Source organism: Schistocerca nitens, chromosome 8, assembly GCF_023898315.1.
Source record: "Schistocerca nitens isolate TAMUIC-IGC-003100 chromosome 8, iqSchNite1.1, whole genome shotgun sequence".
NCBI classification, from domain to species: Eukaryota; Metazoa; Arthropoda; class Insecta; order Orthoptera; family Acrididae; genus Schistocerca; species Schistocerca nitens.
The window spans coordinates 346397544-346419870 of NC_064621.1; the positions used below are offsets into that span (position 1 = coordinate 346397544).

The window sequence follows — 22327 nt, forward strand, 5'->3', positions numbered from 1 at the left end:
CCTATATTTACATTTATTGTAGATCATCATATGCAACTGCTCCATATTTGTGTTAGAACCTGTCACCAACAACTCCTATTTGGGAGGGAACCTGTAAAATATGTAACTCTCACTTTATTACCAGGTATGGAGGTCTTTCGCAACTGCAGCATGTTGACTTGTCAAACAGCTGGGCATTAGATGATATTGGTCTAATTTCCTTGATTGATGGATGCCCACAAGTACGATGGCTTCGGCTGTTTGGTTGTTATGGGCTAACAGATGAAGCATTCAAGGACATTTACAAACTTGTGCATTTGAAAAGGTCAGTGGAAAAGATATTGTTCTACATTACAGTTTAACCTGATTGTGTTGAGTAGTCATGTATAAATAGATAGTTGTATAAAGGAAAATTTATTTGAGAATTGCTGGCCAAGACTTACCTATTGGAGGCAAAACATGTAGTACTGCCAATAGATACATACAAAAGGAAAAGTGATGTATGACCTAGCTTTTAGAAATAATAGTTCCTTCTGTGAGGAGAAGAGAAGAATAGGTTGGGGGAAGTTGAAAGGAAGGGCAGCTCACTCCAGTCTCAAGATGAGTAGGCCCCATCTGTAGTAAGGACAAAGGTAGGTAAAGATGAAGGGGAAGTCGTCAGAGAGAGACCAAGAAGTCAGAGATAGTATGTTTGCAAGCACTGGTTGGTTGGTTGGTTGGTTGAGTGATTCAGGCAGAGGGGACCAAACAGCAAGGTCATTGGTTGCATTGGATTAGCAAAGAAGGGGGGGGGGGGGGGGGGGGAACCATCCCTGCATTTTCCTGAAATGATTTAGGGAAATCACAGAAAATCTAAATCAGGATGGCTGGACACAAGTTTGAACAGCCATCCTCCTGAACATGAGTCCAGTGCTAACCATCTCTGTTTTGCAAACAGTGTGCTAGCTTCTGTGCAGAGACTATAAGGTGAGAATGAGAAGTAAGTATAGAGTAAGGGCAAGAGAGATGTTAGAGCAATTAAGAATTGGGACAGGAAAAAGTGATAAAATAGTAAATGACTGTACTCAAGTATCATCAGCTTCTGAAGTGCACTGATGCTGATGGTCTATCGAAATGTATTCCACATAGTGATTACAGTGCTGATTGATATTTAATGGTAGGTGTGACTCATCTGTCACTCATGGAACTACTATTAAACTGAGGTACAGTTACGCCCATGTCAACTGGATCCTGCCACCTTTTACATTTCCAGTAAATTTCAATCTCATTATTGCAGTATTTCTTCTACCATCCCCTTCTCGCTTCCTGATGGTCAGCCAGGAAAAACTATTTCTCACTTTCACTCTTTATGGATCATGCTTTCGCAGTCACTGTGTTCATTCTTGTGACTTACTTACCGTTTGTGGACCACTCGATACAGAATTATCAGCACTTCAAATCGTGATACAGTTATCAATTTCCGTTGTTACTAACCCCAAACTAACTTTTCCAATTTTTAAATCATTTTTCGTTCCTAGACCTGAGACAAATGTTTTGGCACCTCTAGAGCATATAGTGTCACCTGGAATCATGGATGTCACCGCACCTTGTGATTTGCACATCCTGGCCGGTCGACACATACCTGGTGGTGAATGGTTAACAGTGGCAGGTTTGGAAATCTCTGTGCTGAATGTGATAGTGGATACTGGCCTCACAGCAGTCCCCCCGTGCCTTAAAAATAGGTATGAGCTATAGGAGCTAATCTTCATGAAAGGTTCAAACAAATGCAGAGGGTGGGATTTGTCAATGGGAGCTCAGCATAAGGAAATACCTGGCAGGTCAGGAAAGAAGGCCATTGTCCACTCTGTTTGCTTACTATGGGTCACGTCTGAGGTGTGATGTTGCAATGTCGGCAGCAGTAGAGTGCACGTGGTGCACCCATCTGCTAATCATGCCTCATGTTGTTACGAATGATGCCTGCCACCTGGATTCAGAGACCATTCTCAGGTTGTACAAGTGGCTGTCTGCTTTGTAAAGACAAGCAGTCTCACTCGCAGTTTGTAAACAGAGCTACTGTTCCACAACATCATTCCCAGAATTGATCTTGGTCCTCTGGTTTGGAGCCAAGTGAAAGGGTTAAACCAGGGACGCAGATGATTTTGACAGTCTGTGATGCAGCTTCTTCAACCTCTGCTGTTTGATGGAGAACTGTAGTACCTGCCTTAGTAGAACAGACATGCACTACACGCAGAAAATGGCTACAAGGCTAGTGGAGTAAACATGTGATTTTTTTAAGATAGAGGCTTGATTTCAGACATGGAAGAATACTTTCCCAATTAATTGAAAAGAATATCAGTCATCATGATATGGAAAAGAAGGAAACTGTTAATATACTACTGTGGTTGTAATTAAACTGGCGGTGTTCTGAGTGCTGCAGTGCAGCTTGTATACACTACAGGATGCTGAAACAGTGTAGGTATGTTCATTAATTGATGTATTTGCTGGGGAAAAAAGGTTCCATTCACATTCACTGCCACTAGCTGAAAATATGCCACTGTAAGCAGTCAACATGTGATGTGGGTGGAGAAGGGTGGGGGAGGGGGGGGGGGGATGATCAAGCACGTGATAACAGTAGCTCTGGCACTTTTATTAGGATATGGTCACAAATTAAAATGTGTTCAATATGGTCTCTCGACTCAGCGATATCCTGTGTCGGTATCACAACATGATCAACATTTGCTCACAGCATATCCGGTGTAAGCAGAGCAATATGTTGTCATACTCTATTCTTCAGTTACATCCCTGATAGTCACAGTTTTTCAGATATACCCACAATCATAAGTAACATGACTTTAGGCTGGGTGATCTGGAAGGCCACACATCTTGAAATTGTCTGGAAATGATGAAGTCGTTGCTGAAGGTCTCTCAAAGCAAATCTTTCATCTAACAAGCGACGTGGTGTTGTGCAATGTTGCTTGAAAATAATGGTGTGGACACAGATGTATTCTTGCAAAACTGGAATCACGTGTCTCACAAGGTGATCCTTATAATGTATAGATGTCACTGGACATCTAACATGTCTGTAAAGTGCCATCTCCTAAAAGAAAAATGGACTGTGAATGAAGGAGCTTGTGAAACCTCGCAACACAGTCACATAAGCTGAGTGAGTGTATGTTCCTGCACAATATGTGGTGGAGCAGAACCCCATATATGACAGTCCTGTGTATTTGTGGCACCATGTAGAGTAAAATGTGCCTCTTGTGTCCAAAGAATATTCCCAGGCCACATATCATCATGCATGCTAAAAAATGAAGGGAAAAGTCAATATGTTGTAGCCTATTGTGGTTCTTCGTTTGGTGCCCATTCTGAATCTTGTAGGAATACCAGTGTAAAATGCACCACAAAATCTTCTGAACAGTTTACCAAGGGAGAGAGAATTCTCGTACCATAGCCTAAGCACTGCCTGCAGAATTTGAGGCATGTTCTGCTTGAATGGCTGTAGCTACAGCAAGTGCATCAACTGCCATGGTAATGGGCCATCTCCCTCTCCCTGTTGCACCACCTAACTCACCTGTTTCTTAATATTTCTTGATCACATTCTTTAGCGATTTATTGACGTGGTACCTCTTCACAGCTGTTTCTGTCACCAATATTCCCGCAATGAAGCACTGCTATTTCTGTTATTGTGATAAAACAACTTTACCAGCAGTGCACTGTCTTTCTTCTCAAAAGCCATTACATTTCATACAGAGAAATTCAACTTTCTTAACCCTCTACACCAACAGTCACTTCATGAAAGAAATCAGCATGTATCACCAAATGACAAACAGCACACTGACATCAATACAGGAAACATATGACATTACGACTGAGTACCATATTTTCACCTGACGGCAGAAAGTGAAACTATTATTTTTTTCAGCATACTCTGTGATTAATGAACATACCTACATTATTCCAGCATCCTGTGATGTATACAGCCTGCACTGCAGCACTTGGAGCACTGTCACTTTCAGTATAACTGCCCAGTATTAGTTGGCTGCTACAGCATCCATGGGAAGATACCAGAACTATTATTGCCTGGTAACAATGTCCGCATTCTGTTAGGGACAGAAACCTGTCTGAAACCAGATGTTAATAGCAACAAAATTCTGATTGAAAAGTATTTTGCAAGGAAAAGTTGAATGCTGGTGTAGAGGTAAGTTTGTAGCTATTAATAATATATCTAGTGAGCTTAGTACAGATACCAAGTGCCGTAATTTAGATAAAGATAAATTTTAAAAGGTAGATAAAACATCATTGTCTGATGCTCAGGAACAGTAGTGTCGGAAACTTGGAAATATTTCTTATAAATTTGCTGGTCATCTTGGAGATTTCAATTTACTACTCAAACACTGGAAAAGTCAAGTGACTAACAGAGTTAGTAGTGACAGAGAATCATGTGGCGTTGTTCTAAAAGCCTTATCCAAATATTGCCTCAAGCAGCTAGTCAGAGAAATGGCTCACAAAAAACCTGAACTTTTTGACTCATTTAGTGTAGAACAGGAAATCAGTTATCATAGGGCCATTACAGAATCATTGAATATGGCTATAAATAGGAATGTAAAGAAAGCAGGAAGATATTTCTGCTTGGCAAGTGCAACAAGAAACAGATTTCAAATTTCCGGGGTGATCAAAATGAGAATTTCATCTCCAGGTTTGACAATGTTGAGCATCAGTGGACAAAGTCTAAGAGTGTTCTACAATACACTTTATACAGATATGTTTTGAGTTGTGAAGCATGTAAAGACGCACTGTGGTTTGACAGCCTTGTTAGAAAATTGCTATGTAAGCAAAGAACTTCACTGCAAATTCAAACATAGCCAAAGCCTTACAGACAAACAAAAACTAAATACAGCCAAATTAGCTTAAGGAGAGCAATGTGTGAAGCTTTCATAAATTCAAAAGGGAAATAATACCTACCAACATAACAGAAAGTCCTAAGAACATTAGGTTTTATGTTGACCAGTAATGGATCGAAGCCATCTGTCCAGACATTGTGATCATAATGGCATTAAAGCAGGGGATGACGCAGAGAAGGCCAAAATAGTAAATATCATTTTCCAAAACTGTTTCACTGAGAAAGAGCACTCTGTAGTTCCTTCTTTAAATTGTTGCATGAACATCAAAACAACAGATATTGAAATAAGTGACCATTGGATAAAAAAGCAACTGAAATCATTCAACAGAGGAGAGGCCACTGGACCTCATAGGATACCAGTATGATTCTACACAGAGTATACAAACAAATTAGCTTGTCTTCTAGCAGCAGTGCACCACAGATCACTCTAGGAGTGAAGTGTTCCTGATGATTGGAAAAAGGTGCACTACATTCCTTTTTTGATGATAGCCTCTCCAACAGATGCACAAAACTATGGGCCAAAATCTCTTACATGACTATGTTGTAGAATTTTGAAACATGTTTTATGCTTGTGCGTTATGACATTCTGGAGACCAAGAATTTCCTTTGTAGGAAACAACGTGGGTGCCAGAAACAACAGTCAAGTCAAACACAGCGTGCTCTATTCATCTGCAAGCCCTAGAAAGTAGAAGATATCAGTGTTCAGATTCATGCCACATGCCTTGACTTCTGGAAGGCATTTGATAATGTTCCACATTGCTGCCTAATGAACGAAATACGAGTGTACAAAATATCAGAGTACATGTATGATTCAATTGAAGAGTTTCTAGCAAACAGGACACAGCTTTTAATTTTGAACAGAGAGAAATCTTCGAAGGGAAAGTAACTTCTGCCGTACCTAATGGGAATGTTACAGGACCAATACTTTTCACATATATACAGTATAAATGATCTAGTGGATAACATCAGAAGTTTCTTGAGGGTTTTCACAGATGATGCTGTTGTGTACAGAGAGGTCACAACATTACAAAACTGTAGCAAAATGCAGGAAGACCTGCATATGATCGACACTTGGTGCAGGGATTGGTAATGGACCCTCAACATAAAAAATGTAATGTGTTGGGCATAAATAGGTGGAAGACCCATTATTTTTTATGTTACACAATTTGTAGACTACCACTGTAAGCTGTCACATCCATAAAATATCATGAGCATGCATATTGAGCAATTTGAAATGGAATGACCACATAAAACTGATCACAGCTAAGGTACATGCTATACATATTCATTGAAAGAACCCTCAGGCAATGTAGCCTACTCACAAAGGAGATAGCCTACAAAACCTTCATTTGACATACGGTATGTGATCAAAAGTATCCGGACACCTGGGTGAAAATGACTTACAAGTTCGTGGCGCATCCATTGATAATGCTGGAATTCAGTATGGTGTCGGCCCACCCTTAGCTTTGATGACAGCTTCCACTCTTGCAGGCAGATGTTCAATCAGGTGCTGAAAGGTTTCTTGGGGAATGGCAGGCTATTCTTGGAGTGCTGCACTGAAGAGAGGCATCGATGTCAGTCGGTGAGGTCTGGCATGAAGTCGACATTTCAAAACATCCCAAAGATGTTCTATAGGATTCATGTCAGGACTCTGTGCAGGCCAGTCCATTACAGAGATGTTATTGTTGTGTAACCACTCTGCCAGAGGCCGTGCATTATGAACAGGTGCTCAATCATGCTGAAAGATGCAATCACCATCTGCAAATTGCTCTTTAGCAGTAGGAAGCAAGAAGTTGCTTAAAACATCAATGTAGGCCTGTGCTGTGATAGTGCCACACAAACCAATGAGGGGTGCAAGCCCCCTCCATGAAAAAACACAACCACACCATAACACCATCACCTCCTACACACTCTGGCAGATGAGGTTCGCTGGGCATTCGCCATACCCACACCCTGCCATTGGATCACCACATTGTGTACCATGATTTGTCACTCCACACAACATTTTTACACTCTTCAATCATCCAGTGTTTACCGTCTTTACACCAAGCGAGGCGTATTTGGCATTTACTGGCATGATGTGTGGCTTATGAGCAACCACTCGACCATGAAATCCGTTTTCTCGCCTCCTGCCTAAATGTCATAGTACTTGCAGTGGATCCTTATGCAGATTCGAATTACTGTGTAATGATCTGGATAGATGTTTGTCTATCACACATTATGACCCTCTTCAATTGTCGGCAGTCTGTCAGTCATCAAACAAGGTCGGCCTGTACGCTTTTGTGTAGTACATGTCCCTTCACGTTTCCACATCACTATCACATCAGAAGCAGTGGACCTAGGGATGTTTATAAGAGTGTGGAAATATCACATACAGACATATGACACAAGTGACACCCAATCACCTGACAACATTTGAAGTCCATGAGGTCCGCGGAGTGCCCCATTCTGCTCCCTCATGATGTCTAATGACTACTGAGGTCGCTGATATGGAGTACCTGGCAGTGGGTGGCAGCACAATGCCCCTAATATGAAAAACGTATGTTTTTGGGGGTGTCCGGATACTTTTGATCACATAGTGTATTTAATATTGCTCATCTGTATGGTATTCACACTAGACTGGATGTTCTCTATCAATCCTAAGATGAGCAGTGAATTTCATTACAGGTTTATTTGTTGTTGTTGTGGTCTTCAGTCCTGAGACTGGTTTGATGCAGCTCTCCATGCTACTCTATCCTGTGCAAGGTTCATCATCTCCCAGTACCTACTGCAGCCAACATCCTTCTGAATCTGCTTAGTGTATTCATCTCTTGGTCTCCTACGATTTTTACCCTCCACGCTGCCCACAAATACTAAATTTGGTGATCCCTTGATGTCTCAGAACATGTCCTACCAACCGATCCCTTCTTCTAGTCAAGTTGTGCCACAAGCTCCTCTTCTCCCCAATTCTATTCAATACCTCCTCCTTAGTTAAGTGATCACCCATCTGATCTTCAGCATTCTTCTGTAACACCATATTTTGAATGTTTCTATTCTCTTTTCATATAAACTGTTTATCATCCATGTTTCACTTCCATAAATGGCTATGCTCCACACAAATATTTTTAGAAAATACTTCCCAACACTTAACTCTATATTCAATGTTAACAGATTTCTCTTCTTCAGAAATTCTTTTCTTGCAATTGCCAGTCTACACTTTATATCCTCTCTACTTCAAACATCATCAGCTATTTTGCTCCCCAAATAGCAAAACTCCTTTGCTACTTTAAGTGTCTTATTTCCTAATCTAATTCCCTCAGCATCACCCGACATAATTCGACTACATTCCATTATCCTTGTTTTGCTTTTGTTGATGTTCATCTTATACACATCTTTCAAGACACTGTCCATTCCGTTCAACTGCTCTTCCAAGTCCTTTGCTGTCTCTGACAGCATTACAATGTCATCGGCGAACCTCAAAGTTTTTATTTTCTGCTCCATGGATTTTAATACTTACTCCGAAATTTTCTTTTGTTTCCTTTATTGCTTGCTCAATATACAGATTGAATAACATCAGGGATAGGCTACAACCCGTCTCACTCCCTTCCCAACCACTGCTTCCCTTTCATACCCCTTGACTCTTATAACTGCCATCTGCTTTCTGTACAAATTGTAGATAGCCTTTCGCTCTCTGTATTTTACCCCTGCTACCTTCAGAATTTGAAAGAGAGTATTCCAATCAACATTGTCAAAAGCTTTCTCTAAGTCTACAAATGCTAGAAATGTAGGTTTGCCTTTCCTTAATCTTTCTTCTAAGGTAAGTCGTAGGGTCAGTATTGCCTCACATGTTCCAACATTTCTACGGAATCCAAACTGATCTTCCTCGAGGTCAGCTTCTATCAGTTTTTTCATTCGTCTGTAAAGAATTCGCATTAGTATTTTGCAGCTGTGACTTATTAAACTCATAGTTCGGTAATTTTCACATCTGTTAACACCTGCTTTCTTTGGGATTGGGATTATTATATTCTTCTTGAAGTCTGAGGGTATTTCGCCTGTCTTGTACACCTTGCTCACCAGATGCTAGAGTTTTGTCAGGACTGGCTCTCCCAAGGCTGTCAGTAGTTCTAATGGAATGTAGGTTTATTTAATAACTGTGAAACTGTTGCGATGAGGCTCAAACAACTCCAGTGGTAGACACTGTAAGTGAGACATTCTGCATCATCATGTGGATTACTATTAAGGTTCTGAGAGTGTACATTCCTAGAAGGGTCAACAAATATATTGCTTCCTCATACAGATATCTCTCAAAAAGACCATGATCGTAAAATCAGAGAGATTTGAGCTCACACAGAGGCTTACCAACAATCTTTCTTCCCGTGCATCATTCACAACTGGAACAGGGAAATGGGAAAGTGTCACTAGTAGACAAGGCACCTCCAACTGTACAGTTTAAGATGGCTTGTGAAGTACAGATCTAGATGTATTACACAATGCCAAATCATTGTAGTGCTACAGAAGATGTTAAATCCATCAGCAGAACATAATCAAAATGTTGTTAGTACCACCTAACTATTTTCTGTAATGTCTCACAATGTTTAGCTTGCTTTATTTATTCAGTCCAGTTACTCTATCAACAATGCAGTCTAAATGATGAACACACTTGATGATACTCCCTAACAATAAAAATAATCATTAAAATGAATTTTTGTTGAGGATTAATAATTGTACTGCATATGGACATTGTTGTTTATGCTTTACAATTCTTGAATTTACTGTTAGTGAATGAACCTTGTAGTTAATTCAGATTTCAGTTGCCACATTCCAGTACTCAATACAGTTCCAGTATAACTGTAATCTAAACATTTGACTTTTCTGTCATATTCATTAAATAGTACTCGAATATTGAAAATGTATTACCAATATCAGTGTACTTTGAAGATGACAGAGAAACTCAGAGTAGAAACAAAATAAGTTACCAAAAAGAGACTAGTTTTTGCAATTCCATTTTTTATTCTGTTAAATCACAAACATCTAAATCATGATCAAACAACCTTTTTCATTACTAAAAATGTTTTGAAGTCTATCAATACTCTTTGTAATTTAGGTGGATGTTGGACAAATAGTCTTGGCACCTTTTCATCCCTTTGTCTGCCAAAACTGGGATAGTTAAATCTTGTGTTTGTAAGCTAACACTGTGTATTGTCCATTTTTTTTTTTTTCGATTAATATCATCATGAAAAATATATAAAATACGGAAACATGTGTGCGAATAAATTATTCAGTTGCAAGTTTGCTGTAATACTTGTGAAGATGACCACATCAAATAAATTTCATCCCTTCCCCACCTTCAATGACTAGCATTATTTACAATCTAGATCAATTTTCAAACTACACACTGACTCTTAATACACAGTGAGAGTTCTTTCCATAGAAGATCTCAGGCTTTACTTTGCTTCCTATACAAATTGGCAAAATGAAGAAAAAATAAAAATAGAAACATTGATTTGTAGCTTTTAACATTTATATTAACCAAGTAATGTCATGTTTCTACTAGAAAATAACTTCTTTTTATGGGCACAATAATTGTCACAAGTATGAAAATAGCACATACAAAACTATCAAGAAATAAAATTTAAAACATTGAAAAATAATTCAATGTACAATATTTCTGTTACAGAACATTGTACCATTTTTTCTGTTAAAAAATTGTAATTTAAAACAATTTTTGTGCCTTGTTGAAAAGTGTATCACATGTATTTGCTAAAATCTGTGCCAGTGTTTGATTCATATACATAAGAAAAGAGAGTGTTACTTTTACAGACTGTCTCATCTGACTTATTATGTAAATGAGCACTATGTGGTACAATACAGAAATTACTGTAATGCCACAGGCATATGTCTAAGTAAATTCTCATTGTTCAACCACATTGTAGTTAGTTCCATATGTATTAAATGGGGTGTTTAATTTCAGATATCTGCAAGAGAAAATTTGAACAATTGTTAGTATTTAATGCCTCCCAGTCCTGTACTCTCCATCTGTCACCACGCAATAAGAGTCAACAACTGAAAATTTAAGGTTGCTTATGTGCTACTAATATCACTTTTGATCAGCTCACCAAAGGACTATGACTTCTTGCACAATCACCACCTGCTGTGTGCATAATGTATTGCTCTTTACTGAAGCACAGATACCAAGTGAAGTTCAAAGAGTATGTTCATCATTGTGCACAGTATGGAAGAGTGCAGCTTAGGCTATTGTAGCCTGCTGTTGCACATTTGTCATGTACAGAGCCCTTCGGCACATGGCATTAAGCAGTGTAGATGCAGCAGACCACGTAAATTTCCACAGGTTCACTAACACCACCAGTGTAGCAGGATGCACATAACTGATCACTGCCCCATACAGCCAACAGTTTAAGAGGTTGGTGCTCACTGAGGTGAGGAGGAAGAGGTGAGACTAATGGGTATTTGGCTCTCTGGTACAGTATGCATCTCAATATTATCTGAGAACAATTGAGATTATTTAGTGATAGACAATGTCCCTGGGATTACATCTCAACTGAATGACCCTGCTTTAGGATCATACAAGTTTACCACCTGCCACATGGGATGACCTCCAGTGGTGATTGTGGCTGCCTGGAGGGCAGTGAAATCATGTGTTGAGGTGAGACTGCTGCAGAATGGGAAGCAGCAATGGCAGCCTCCAACTGAGTGATGACTCCAGGAGAATATGTCTATCAGAGTGAGAAGCTAAACATAATATGATGTTCGAGCCAGACACAAGAGTAATGAACTCTACCTCACCTGGAAACTGCTCCTTTCTGGTATCTGCGAATCATCATCTGTTGTTGCTAACATACATGATCTCAATAGTTTCATGTGTTCCTGCACTACCAGCTTCATTTTGTATGACTGCACTGTTCTACAAGTATTAACTGTTCTGTCTCTTGTGTCCAATTTCCCTCTTAGCTTACGTAAACCAATACTTCATTATCTTTTTCATCCCATTCATTAGTATTGGTCACTGTGCAACATAAAATCAGCTTGCCTTTGTCAGCTACTCCCATTTCAGAAAACCTCAACTGCTACTAGTCCTTCATTTCCCTTCTAAAACTCACACAAGGCCAGTTATTAATATTTTATGATTTGTATTTTGTTCAATCTCAGGTTTACAGTCAGTCAGTGGAGATAATTCTGTTGTAAATCTCTTGCTAGTAACACTACAATGTTACCTTTGTGCCATGTAACCACATGTATGGATAAATTAAATATCAGGGATTATAGGCTAGCATCACTTTCACATAGAGTTAACATGGGAATAGTTGCAATGTATATAAAAGTTGGACACAAAGTAAAAAAATAATGAAACAGATGTGTAAACAGATGTGTAAACCAGAACCTAGAAGCGTGTTTTTCTGTGTTTTTTACTGTAGAATACTTCCCTGCAATTGTAACAGTCTACAGATCCTCTCTAGGAAACTCTCAGCTCTTTTTGCAACATATAAATGCATTATTGAGCTACCTGTCAGACAAGAAGAAATGTTTAGTGGGTTATGGAGATTTCAGTGTAGATTTCTTAAAAGACATGGACAGGAAAAATGTACTAGAATAAGTTTTGGGTGTTTCAATTTAATGCCAGTAGTTGGTTTTCTAACTTACTTGCAACAAGATAGTAGGATGCTGATTGACAAGGTTTTTATAGACAGTGTTCAGGTTGAAATAATTAACATGTATCCAATGAGAATAGGATACAATGTTTTAAGAATAAGTTAAAAGAGGTGGTGCGGGATGAGGTATATATGGAAAGAAATGCTAATGTCAAATTGAGTTTGTTCCATGGTAAATTTCTGTCAGTATTTGAAAGTTGACTTCCTTAAAAGTTATCCAGAAGATCCATTAAAGAAAGAAGGAAGAAGTAAGCCATAAATAACTAAGTGAATAAAAATATCATTGAAGAGTTAAATGTATATAAAGGCCAGAGTAAGTCCAGATCTGACATTACTTGTGTACTACAAAAATCACTGTAATATTTTAGGGAAAGTCATTAAAATTTCAACAATTATGTACATCTGGCAGATATTGATAATGCGGGTAGTAAGATTAAAACTATGTGGGCTATTGTCAAATGTTAAACAGAACAATAGTCAACATACAAGATACCATAATGGTTAAAGTAAATGATTAAGTTCTGACTGATAATTCACATGTCGTGAGTACTTTCATCAATCACAATCTAAATGTAGCAGCAAAAATATGATGAAATGGTTCAGTTGAAGCAGCAAGATGAAATTTCCTTCTTTACAAATTCAGATTTACTTAATTTTAGTTTCATACCTCCCCTATACATAGCTCTCTGTACTTCATTCAGAATCCTACAGTGCTTGGACCATTCTGCACTTGCTGTGAGGATATCATCTACATAGACCGTGATTTCATTTGTTAATATCTCACCTAGCACCTTGTCAATAGTTCTGATAAACACACACACAGACAAGTTCAGACAAAATGGCACCACACAGTATTGGTAACACTTACTTTCATGTAAAATGCTGTACATGGCCTAGATTCCTTGGCAAAACTGATATTCCAATAGCCACAAGTCACATCAAAAGGAGTCTTAAATTTACATCTACAGAATTTTTGCAAAATTTCATCTATGTTACCTGGTCTTTCACTCTCCCCTATTACAATTTCATTCAACTTCCTGGCATCCAGAACCAACCTGATGCCACCATTCTCCTTCTGTACAATCACAAGTGGATTATTATACCTGCTGGTTGACCTTCCAATAATCCCCCATGAGACCATATTTTGAATTTCTTTTCTCACTGCTTCATTTGTTGAAAATGGAATAATAAAAGTTTGCTTGAAAAATGGTTCATGATCCTTAAACTTTAATTTGTACTCAAAATCTTTTACCAAACCTGGCCTGTCTGAAAATCCTTACAGTTGCTCCAGAGAATACCTTTTAATTCCTCCCTTTGATTATTTGTAATACCTTCAATATCCTCAACTCTCTTTATTATTTCAAACCTTACTCTCTCCTCCTCTTCTTCCTCAGTAACCTGCTCAGTGGTCAAAACTCTTAATGGCAAATCTAATTCAGTTAGCACACACTCGTCCATACATCCCAAAAATGATACTTCATACCTACTTCCGTTGCACTTAAAACTAAACTAACCATGAGCAAAATCAATATTTACACACCATTTGCTCAAGAAATTAGTCCCAAATATTACATAAGTGCTGAGCTTTTGAATTACCAAGAAATTGCACTCCAACAACTGTCCTGCCAATTCCACATTTAATAGTACCTCTTGCTTCACACTCTTCGATAGCTTACCAGTGGCACCAATAATTCTTTTTCCAGAAACATGCATCACTACTATACCCTCTGTGTTCTTAATAAATTCAAAAAATGCCTGTGAAATACCATTCAAATCACTACCACTGTCCAGTAAACATTTAACATGTATACCTTGTACACTTGCTGTTATTACAGGGTGCCACACTTCCTTTTTACTTGCCGTGTGATCATCTTCATACAAAAAAATCCTCATTAATCTTTTCGCTGGAAAAACTATCATCCTGCTTACCAAAATGATTATCAGATTCAGTCAAATGACAAATAGTATGCTCCTCTTCCTCAGTGCCACTCTCAAACTCGAACTCTTCATTAGGCCTAACATTATCCTCCTTTATTCTTTCTTTACTTAACACATTGCCACCATTATCAATTATAAATTCAAAATACCTCATCCTCATCACTACTGGATTTGTCATTGCTATCATCATTACAACTGCTGTCAGAATCAGACCCACTTCCACTTTCTTTACGCTTTAGATTTTGTAATTCTTCACCTTTTTCTCCATTTCAGTCAATTTTGAATCTACATTTTCATTTACTTTTACCGGTTTTTCTTCTACCACTACAGCACACTTGGTTTCTACCCCAGTTTCTAAATCATTTTTAATCTGATCAATTTGGTTCTCAGGTTTAACCCTGTTTTCAGCACAAAATATCCTGTCATCTTTGACTTCATCTTTACACTGTTTTTCAGGAGCCTCCACCCTCTTACTATAGTCATCACAAAGCTTCTTTCTCTCTTCTACACATTAACTACTCATTAAGATTAATTTCTCATTAGTATTCTGCTCTACTTTCTTTATCTTTTCATGACAATCTTTCCCTACTGATTCAACATTCTTATTTAATTCTGAAAGGCTAGAGCTAACTACCTTAATTTCCGTTTTAATTTCTTTCTTCAGTTCATCTTTTAGGCTAGTCATGTCAGTTTTAATACTACTAATGTCTACTTTCATACTACTGATGTCTTCTTTCATACTATTTTCCACCCTATTAATGTCTTCATTCGTACTCATATTACTCAAACAACTCAAACTACTCATAATTTACCTTCACATCACTTCCAAATTTCTGTCTGCCATAAACTTTGCCCTTGCTGACTTTCGCTAGTAGGTTCCTCCCTCTTAACCTTAAATATTTCATCCACTTCAATAAGGTTTTCGTCCATTTCGCTCACATCACCATACAATGTATATGACGCTTTTATCATTCCATCTACAATAGGACTTCTGTCCTCATAATTCAAAGTTACATTTTTGCCTGGCGTATAATCACTATTGTCTACAGAACCAGTCTCCTGTTGTCCCTTGTCTTCTGTCACACTGTCTTGTTCATTAAGGTCACTCATTATGTATAACTTAATACAAAACAGCTTTTGCAGTGAATTACCTTGTTTTTAATTACTCATCTGTTGCCGATCTGCTGTGGTCATCTCAACTCATCTGCTGCAAGTTGTAACTCTCTCGGCGAGGCATCTTGTTTATCTCGGTCAGCTGTGTCCACCTGCATGCTGCTTGGCTGCTCCTGTACTCAATGGTTGCTTCCATAGAACCTGCTTACTGGTTGGCTGCTGTCCTGCTGTGGCCATGGAACCCCAGCACTGATCGGCCGTAGCATCTCTTCCTTTTAAATCCCTGTAAACCGCCTGAGTTCACACTTCACTGTCAAATTTTGTGAGTTCTAGTTTATTTTGCCCAAATACAATAGTCCTCACCTCGGGGCACCATATGTGACAGTTTGCCTTCTTTATTTCTTCGTTTGTTGTCCTCAGTGTCGACATACTGGGTTGTGATACTGGCTGAAAAATGGGGTGTGGAAGTACAACACTGACTACTTTAAATAACGTAGCCGACAGATCCACAGTTGTGATCCACAGTAGTTTACTTTCACTGTTCACAACCCCCCAATAATACACAGTTATATACGGCCAGTGCACTATTGTTTTAACTTCCCATAAGACTCATTAATAGTTTGCAGACAAACCTCCACATACTGCTACAATAATTTACTATTTAACATCTACAAACAGTAAAAACCTAACAACAGAGTTCACAGTTCTTGAAGAATAGAAAGGCACATATGGAGCAGACACTGTCATTGTTTTAACACACGGCCTAATTTTGTAGCACTTATTTCACAGTTAAGTTGAAGCATTGTTGTTGTTCTAACCAACACACGTTTCTCGTCTGAAACTCGGCTATGGACTGACTGTATGCAACTAAAAATCGGGTCCTTATACATCCTCACAATAATAAGTACTGAAACTAAACATTGTTTGAAGTTAAATTTACAGAAATTGCATTTAAAACCTAACTCAATAAATTAACTGAATACATCAAAAAACTCTTTCCTTTTCACAATTTCTTCTATTACAATTTTTAGGCCAAATTATTTGTTTAAATGATGAAATTAACACACTGTATATAGTTTCACAAACACTACTTTTGATAAAACTGTTAATTACTTTGGGATTAATTAAGGGCTGGCTTTGCTAACATGTTTTCGAATAGAGCCAAATAAATCCTTTAAGAACACTATTAGTTGTTGCTCCAAATGTGTATAATTAGTACAGAATTTATATTCGTTTATACATCAACAATAGAATTTAAGTTTTGTAACAATTACTGAATTCACCCTAGAACAAAAGTATTAACTAGTAATAGTCAAATAAATTAGAAAATCAATTATATACATAAAACTTAGTGCAAAATTAGACCTGGTGTTATATTCTTTAAAACTGAGGGCCAACCTTTTTCTTTTATGGAAATGCAAATTATGTATGTGGGTGCAGTCTTTCTCGGCATACTCCACTGATGAATTCTTCTTGGGTTATCAGCCAAGTGGTGGCATCTTGTCGTCAATGTTTCAATGAGTTTCGTACCCATCATCTTCTGATGAAGTGTCGGGATGCTGTGTTCTGCATAGCTATATAGCTGCTTGGCCGTTGTTTGCTACTATAGGCCGGCCGATCATGTTCCTCTGGAAGGGGGGTACCGCATTGGTAGGGGGGGGGGGGGGCGTGACGCGGTCCGGCTTCGGGACCTGGTGGCTATCCAATCTGTCTGCGGATGCCGCTGCCTTCAGTTCGGAGCATTACTGATGTATTTTGCCAATTGTGGGATTCCACGCTGCACTGAGCTGAAAACCCCTATCCCTGTTTACTAAATTGTTGTGCAGATGTATCTCCACTGCGTCTTTGAAGATCGAGTTCCAGAAACCATTGGCGGCAACAGCTTCTTCGTATTTTCGAATTCGAAGGTGTGTCCCTCGATAATGCTATGTTCCGCTACTGCGGACTTGTTTGTCTGTCCTAGTTGTACGTTCCTGATGTGTTCAGTACAGCACTAGGAGATACATCATTGTGTCTGCCCAATGTATTCCATCCCACATTCACACTCAGTACTGTAAGTCATGGTGTCTTCAACCCCAGTTGGTCTTTGGTTGTTGGCGGTCCAGCAAATGGCAGAAACGCTACATGTTTTGCTGTGTCTTCTTCTGGTTTCTCCTCCCGCCTCTTGTCTGCACGCAAGGCGTGTCTTATTTGTGTCTCTTCCCGCAGATGTGCTAACTCACGCAGCAAGCTCTTGCCGTCACAGATCGACCTAGCTCTTTTTTTTACTAAGGTGTTCAGTACTGAGTTACATTGTTGTGCTGGATGGTGGCAGCTCCGAGCATTGAGATATAAGTTCATGTGCGTCTTCTTCCTGTAGACCGAGTACTGAACACCTTAGTACAAAAAGCCAGATCGATCTGTGACAGTGAGAGTTTGCCGCGTGAGTTAGCACATCTGCGTGAAACCTTCCATAAGAATGTGTAACCTCCCCCTCACTTATCGACCTTTATGACAGTGAAAAATTAAACCGCGTGTACCTTATGGAAATTTGGGAAAGCAATCGTCACCGAAGTTAATCTGTCAGTAAAGAGGGAGGAAAGGGTTACATCTAAATGAAAGGAAAAATGCAAATAAAACTGATGGAAATTAATTTTGAAATAGGGGTAAAGTTAATAAAGAAAGTAAACGTGCGGCCGTTACGTTAACAATCAACTAGCAGTAATTAGATATTTGAGATTTGGGGGAAATTACGGTCGCCAGTCCTAAGGACAATTACTATAGTAACTGAAAAAGAAAGATTATTACACATATAATTAGCACTAGAAGCGTGGCAACTGAAGGTTGACAAGTGTAGTGCGAAAACTGAAAGTTTGTCAGAAGTAATAAATTTCGCTACACTTAATTTAGCAAAAGAATTAATAAAACAGGAAAATCGAAAGTTAATTTAGTGACTGAAGTTAATAGTGAGCTTTCTTTCTGAAGCACATCGAAATTCAGTAAAATACGGTTAGTCTTGGACTACCTCAACAATCATTTCAAAAGCAACTTGAATCTACGCAATTTAGAAATAAGAGATTTTACTTTGAACTTGAATTAAATGATTCTGAACAATTAACAATAGTAAAATTTAGTACGTACCAAGCTGAACTGCAGTCACAGGTAAGCTAAAATGCGGTAACAAAACTCGCACTCTTAATTTGTGCTTGTGTAATCTAAATATTGTAGCCAGCTATGAATACTTAAAGTGAACTTTGAAATTAAAGCAGTGAAATGGAATTATGCTGGCGTTTGAATTTCCCAAATTTCCATAAGGTACACGCGGTTTAATTTTTCACTGTACCCTGCTTGGTAATGCAATTGGGACAATGAGCAACAAAGGTTCATTCTAAGTAGCTGTAATTTTGTGATGCAACAATTTTAAAAGTTTGAAAAGCTGAGGTCTGCCATACAGTTCTAAAACTTTACGTGCTTCCAGTCTTCCTTGTTGGTTGATTGAAGGTTTGAAGCCGTCGATCGAGGAGGTGGCGACAGTCACTCATTGTCGGCCGTCGCTGTTGCAGAAGCTGGATGTTGGCGCGCCTTCTTCTCGACACGGTCACCAGACGAAACGGGCTCTTGATGTGTGCCAGCTAATGCTTCCCGTCCGTGACACCATGTCAGAAACCATCATCGCAGGTCGAGCGCAATTACATGCTGCCAAACCCCGAAAGCGCTGCAACTCGCGGGAGCTTCACACAACACACCTGCTCCACTCGCTACTCCAGCCAGACTCCCTCATGCTCTGCCCGCGCTCCACGCAGCAGAGTAAACACTACCAAAGATCCTACACACTTTCGTTCTCCACACGACCTATCGATGTATTCGTTCGATAGTATAGTTTTCTCTAGGCCAGACCCAGCGTATAAATACAAATAATCTTTACACAACAAATCAATTATACATCGACATATATATATATATATATATATATATATATATATATATATATATATATATATATATATATGGATGGTCTTTAAATATGTCTGCTTGTGTCTGTATGTGTGGATGGATATGTGTGTGTGTGCGAGTGTATACCTGTCCTTTTTTCCCCCTAAGGTAAGTCTTTCCGCTCCCGGGATTGGAATGACTCCTTACCCTCTCCCTTAAAACCCACATCCTTTCGTCTTTCCCTCTCCTTCCCTCTTTCCTGATGAGGCAACAGTTTGTTGCAAAAGCTTGAATTTTGTGTGTATATTTGTGTTTGTTTGTGTGTCTATCGACCTGCCAGCGCTTTTGTTTGGTAAGTCTCATCATCTTTCTTTTTAGATATATTTTTTCCACGTGGAATGTTTCCCTCTGTCATATATATATATATATATATATATATATATATATATATATATATATATATATAGTAAAACAATTACAATATATAAAGGCACAGAAATGTCATATATTCAGGTAACAAATTTACAGTACAATAGATGGAAATAGGAGGATATGCATTTCCGGCGTTACAAATGGTTACACTGCGACACAAATAAGACACGTCTTGCGTGCAGACAAGAGGCGGAAGAAGAAACCAGAAGAAGACAAAGCAAAACATATGGCATTTCTGCCATTTGCTGGACCGCCAATGGCCAAGATCGCAAGAATATTAAAGAAACACGAAATAACGACCATCTTTTGTGCACTGAAAAATGTCAAAGATATACTTGGCTCAACCAAAGACCAACTGGGGTTGCAGACGCCGGGCATTTACAGTATTGAATGCGGATGTGGGATGGAATATATCAGGCAGACACAACGATGTATCTCCCAGCGCTGTACTGAACACATCAGGAACATATGACTAGGACAGACAAAGAAGTCCGCGGTAGCGGAACATAGCATTATCAAGGGACACACCTTTGAATTTGAAAAAACGAAGAAGCTGTGCAGCGCCAATGGTTTCTGGGACTCGATCTTCAAAGAGGCGGTGGAGATATGTCTGCACAAAAATTTAGTAAACAGGGATAGTCGTTTTCAGGTCAGTGCAGCGAGGAATCCCACAATTGACAAAATACGTCAGGAACGTTCCGATCTGAAGGCAATGGCATCCGAAGACAGATTGGATAGCCACTGGGTCTTGACGCCGGTCCGCGCTGCTGTCGCCCCCCTCCCCCACCACTACCGATGCAGTACCCCCTTCCGGAGGAACATCACTGGCCAGCTTACAGTAGCGGATGACGGCCAAGCAGCTATATAGATATGCAGAATACAGCATTCCGACACTTCTGGCGACACTTCGCCAGAAGATGATGGGTACGAAACTCATTGAAATGTTGCAACATGATGACGCCACCACTCGGCTGATATCCCGAGAAGAATTAATCAGTGGAATACGCAGAGAAAGACTGTAATCACATATATATCACCTCTACGGGGAGGATGTCCTGCACAGCTACAAGATGCTGCAGAATCTACGAATCAAGACAGGAAAGCTGCTCAGCAAACTAGCCTTCTTGCTAAGGTGTCAGGATAAGGAAGTGATGCCGCAGTTTGTGAACTTGCAGCATCCTGTCAACACGGCGAGGATAAAACACGTATTACGATGGGCTGATTCAGCCTTAGTACGGGAACTCATATGTGTTACCAGAGCGGAACTCCACAAGAACGCCAAGACTTTGCTCACTCACCACCTGTACCTGGCTTCCACCCTCCCAGCACACACCTAGCAGTGGCTGTATGGCAACACATACGCCAGCAGTGATCTCCACAAGAAGTAAGCCACCAAGAAACAGTGCCAGAAGTTCCTCAGACTTCCGGGCTGATGTCAACAGGAGGAGAAAGCCATCAATATTAAGACCGTCATCAACATGACAGAGAGAACACTGGATGAGCCAACAATCTCCATGCCTGAACTTTGCTGTGATAAGAATGTTACCAAAACGTGACATCATCAGCGACGTCGAATAAGCCATTTGTGGACTCCCGCTGAGAGCAGCCAAGGAAGTGAGGAGGGAGACCAGCAGGGTACTCGAGAAAGCAAGAATGTCAAAGAACAACATTATGGCAGAAGAGCACAAGGCACTGTTGAACCTGCACGATGACAAGGGTATAGTGGTCTTAGCAGCAGACAAAGGGAATATGACAGTTCTACTGAAGTCAGAAGATTACTGGCAGAAGGTCGACACCTTACTTCGAAATCCAGCATACAAAGCAGTGGGGAAAGACGCAACTGCTTCTGTTACGCGCAAGACCATCGATCTTCTCAACAGCTCAGGACTTGACAGAAACACCATCAGGAAGCTTTACCCTCAGGCGCTGGCTCCACCGTGACCGTATGGCCTCCTGAAGATCCATAAAGAGAGTGTCCCACTACGTCCTACACTGAACACCATAAATTCTCCAACGTATGGTGTAGCGAAGCACCTAGCACAACTTTTAAAACCACTTGTCGGTCACTGCCCTCACCATGTCAAAAACTTGACCGAATTTGTTAAGGTACTCCAAGGGTTACGCCTGAACGAGAAGGATCTACTAGTCAGCTTTGATGTCACTTCTCTTTTCACCCGGGTGCCACTGGATGATTCCTTAGCTTTGCTCGAAGATTCCTTTGTTGAGGACACACTCAGACTCTTTCATCACGTGTTAACAACAACGTACTTCAAATGTGGTGGGAAATTCTATGAACAAACAGATGGAGTTGCCACGCGTTCCCCCCTGGCCCCAGGTATTGCCAACTTGTACATGGAGCACTTTGAAGATGTGGCACTGAACACTGCCTGCCATAAATCAGAGGTGTTCTACATTTACATAGACGACA

At 39.6% G+C, this 22327-nt stretch overlaps 1 protein-coding gene across 1 annotated transcript in view; it reads left to right on the plus strand.

Annotated features, from left to right (window-relative positions):
- LOC126199167 (S-phase kinase-associated protein 2-like) overlaps positions 1–22327 on the plus strand; it is a 194836-nt gene that overhangs the window by 140322 nt on the left and 32187 nt on the right. The window contains exon 9 of the mRNA XM_049935927.1: positions 125–304. Coding sequence (XP_049791884.1) covers positions 125–304 — 180 coding nt within the window. The remainder of the gene's footprint in view (positions 1–124; positions 305–22327) is intronic.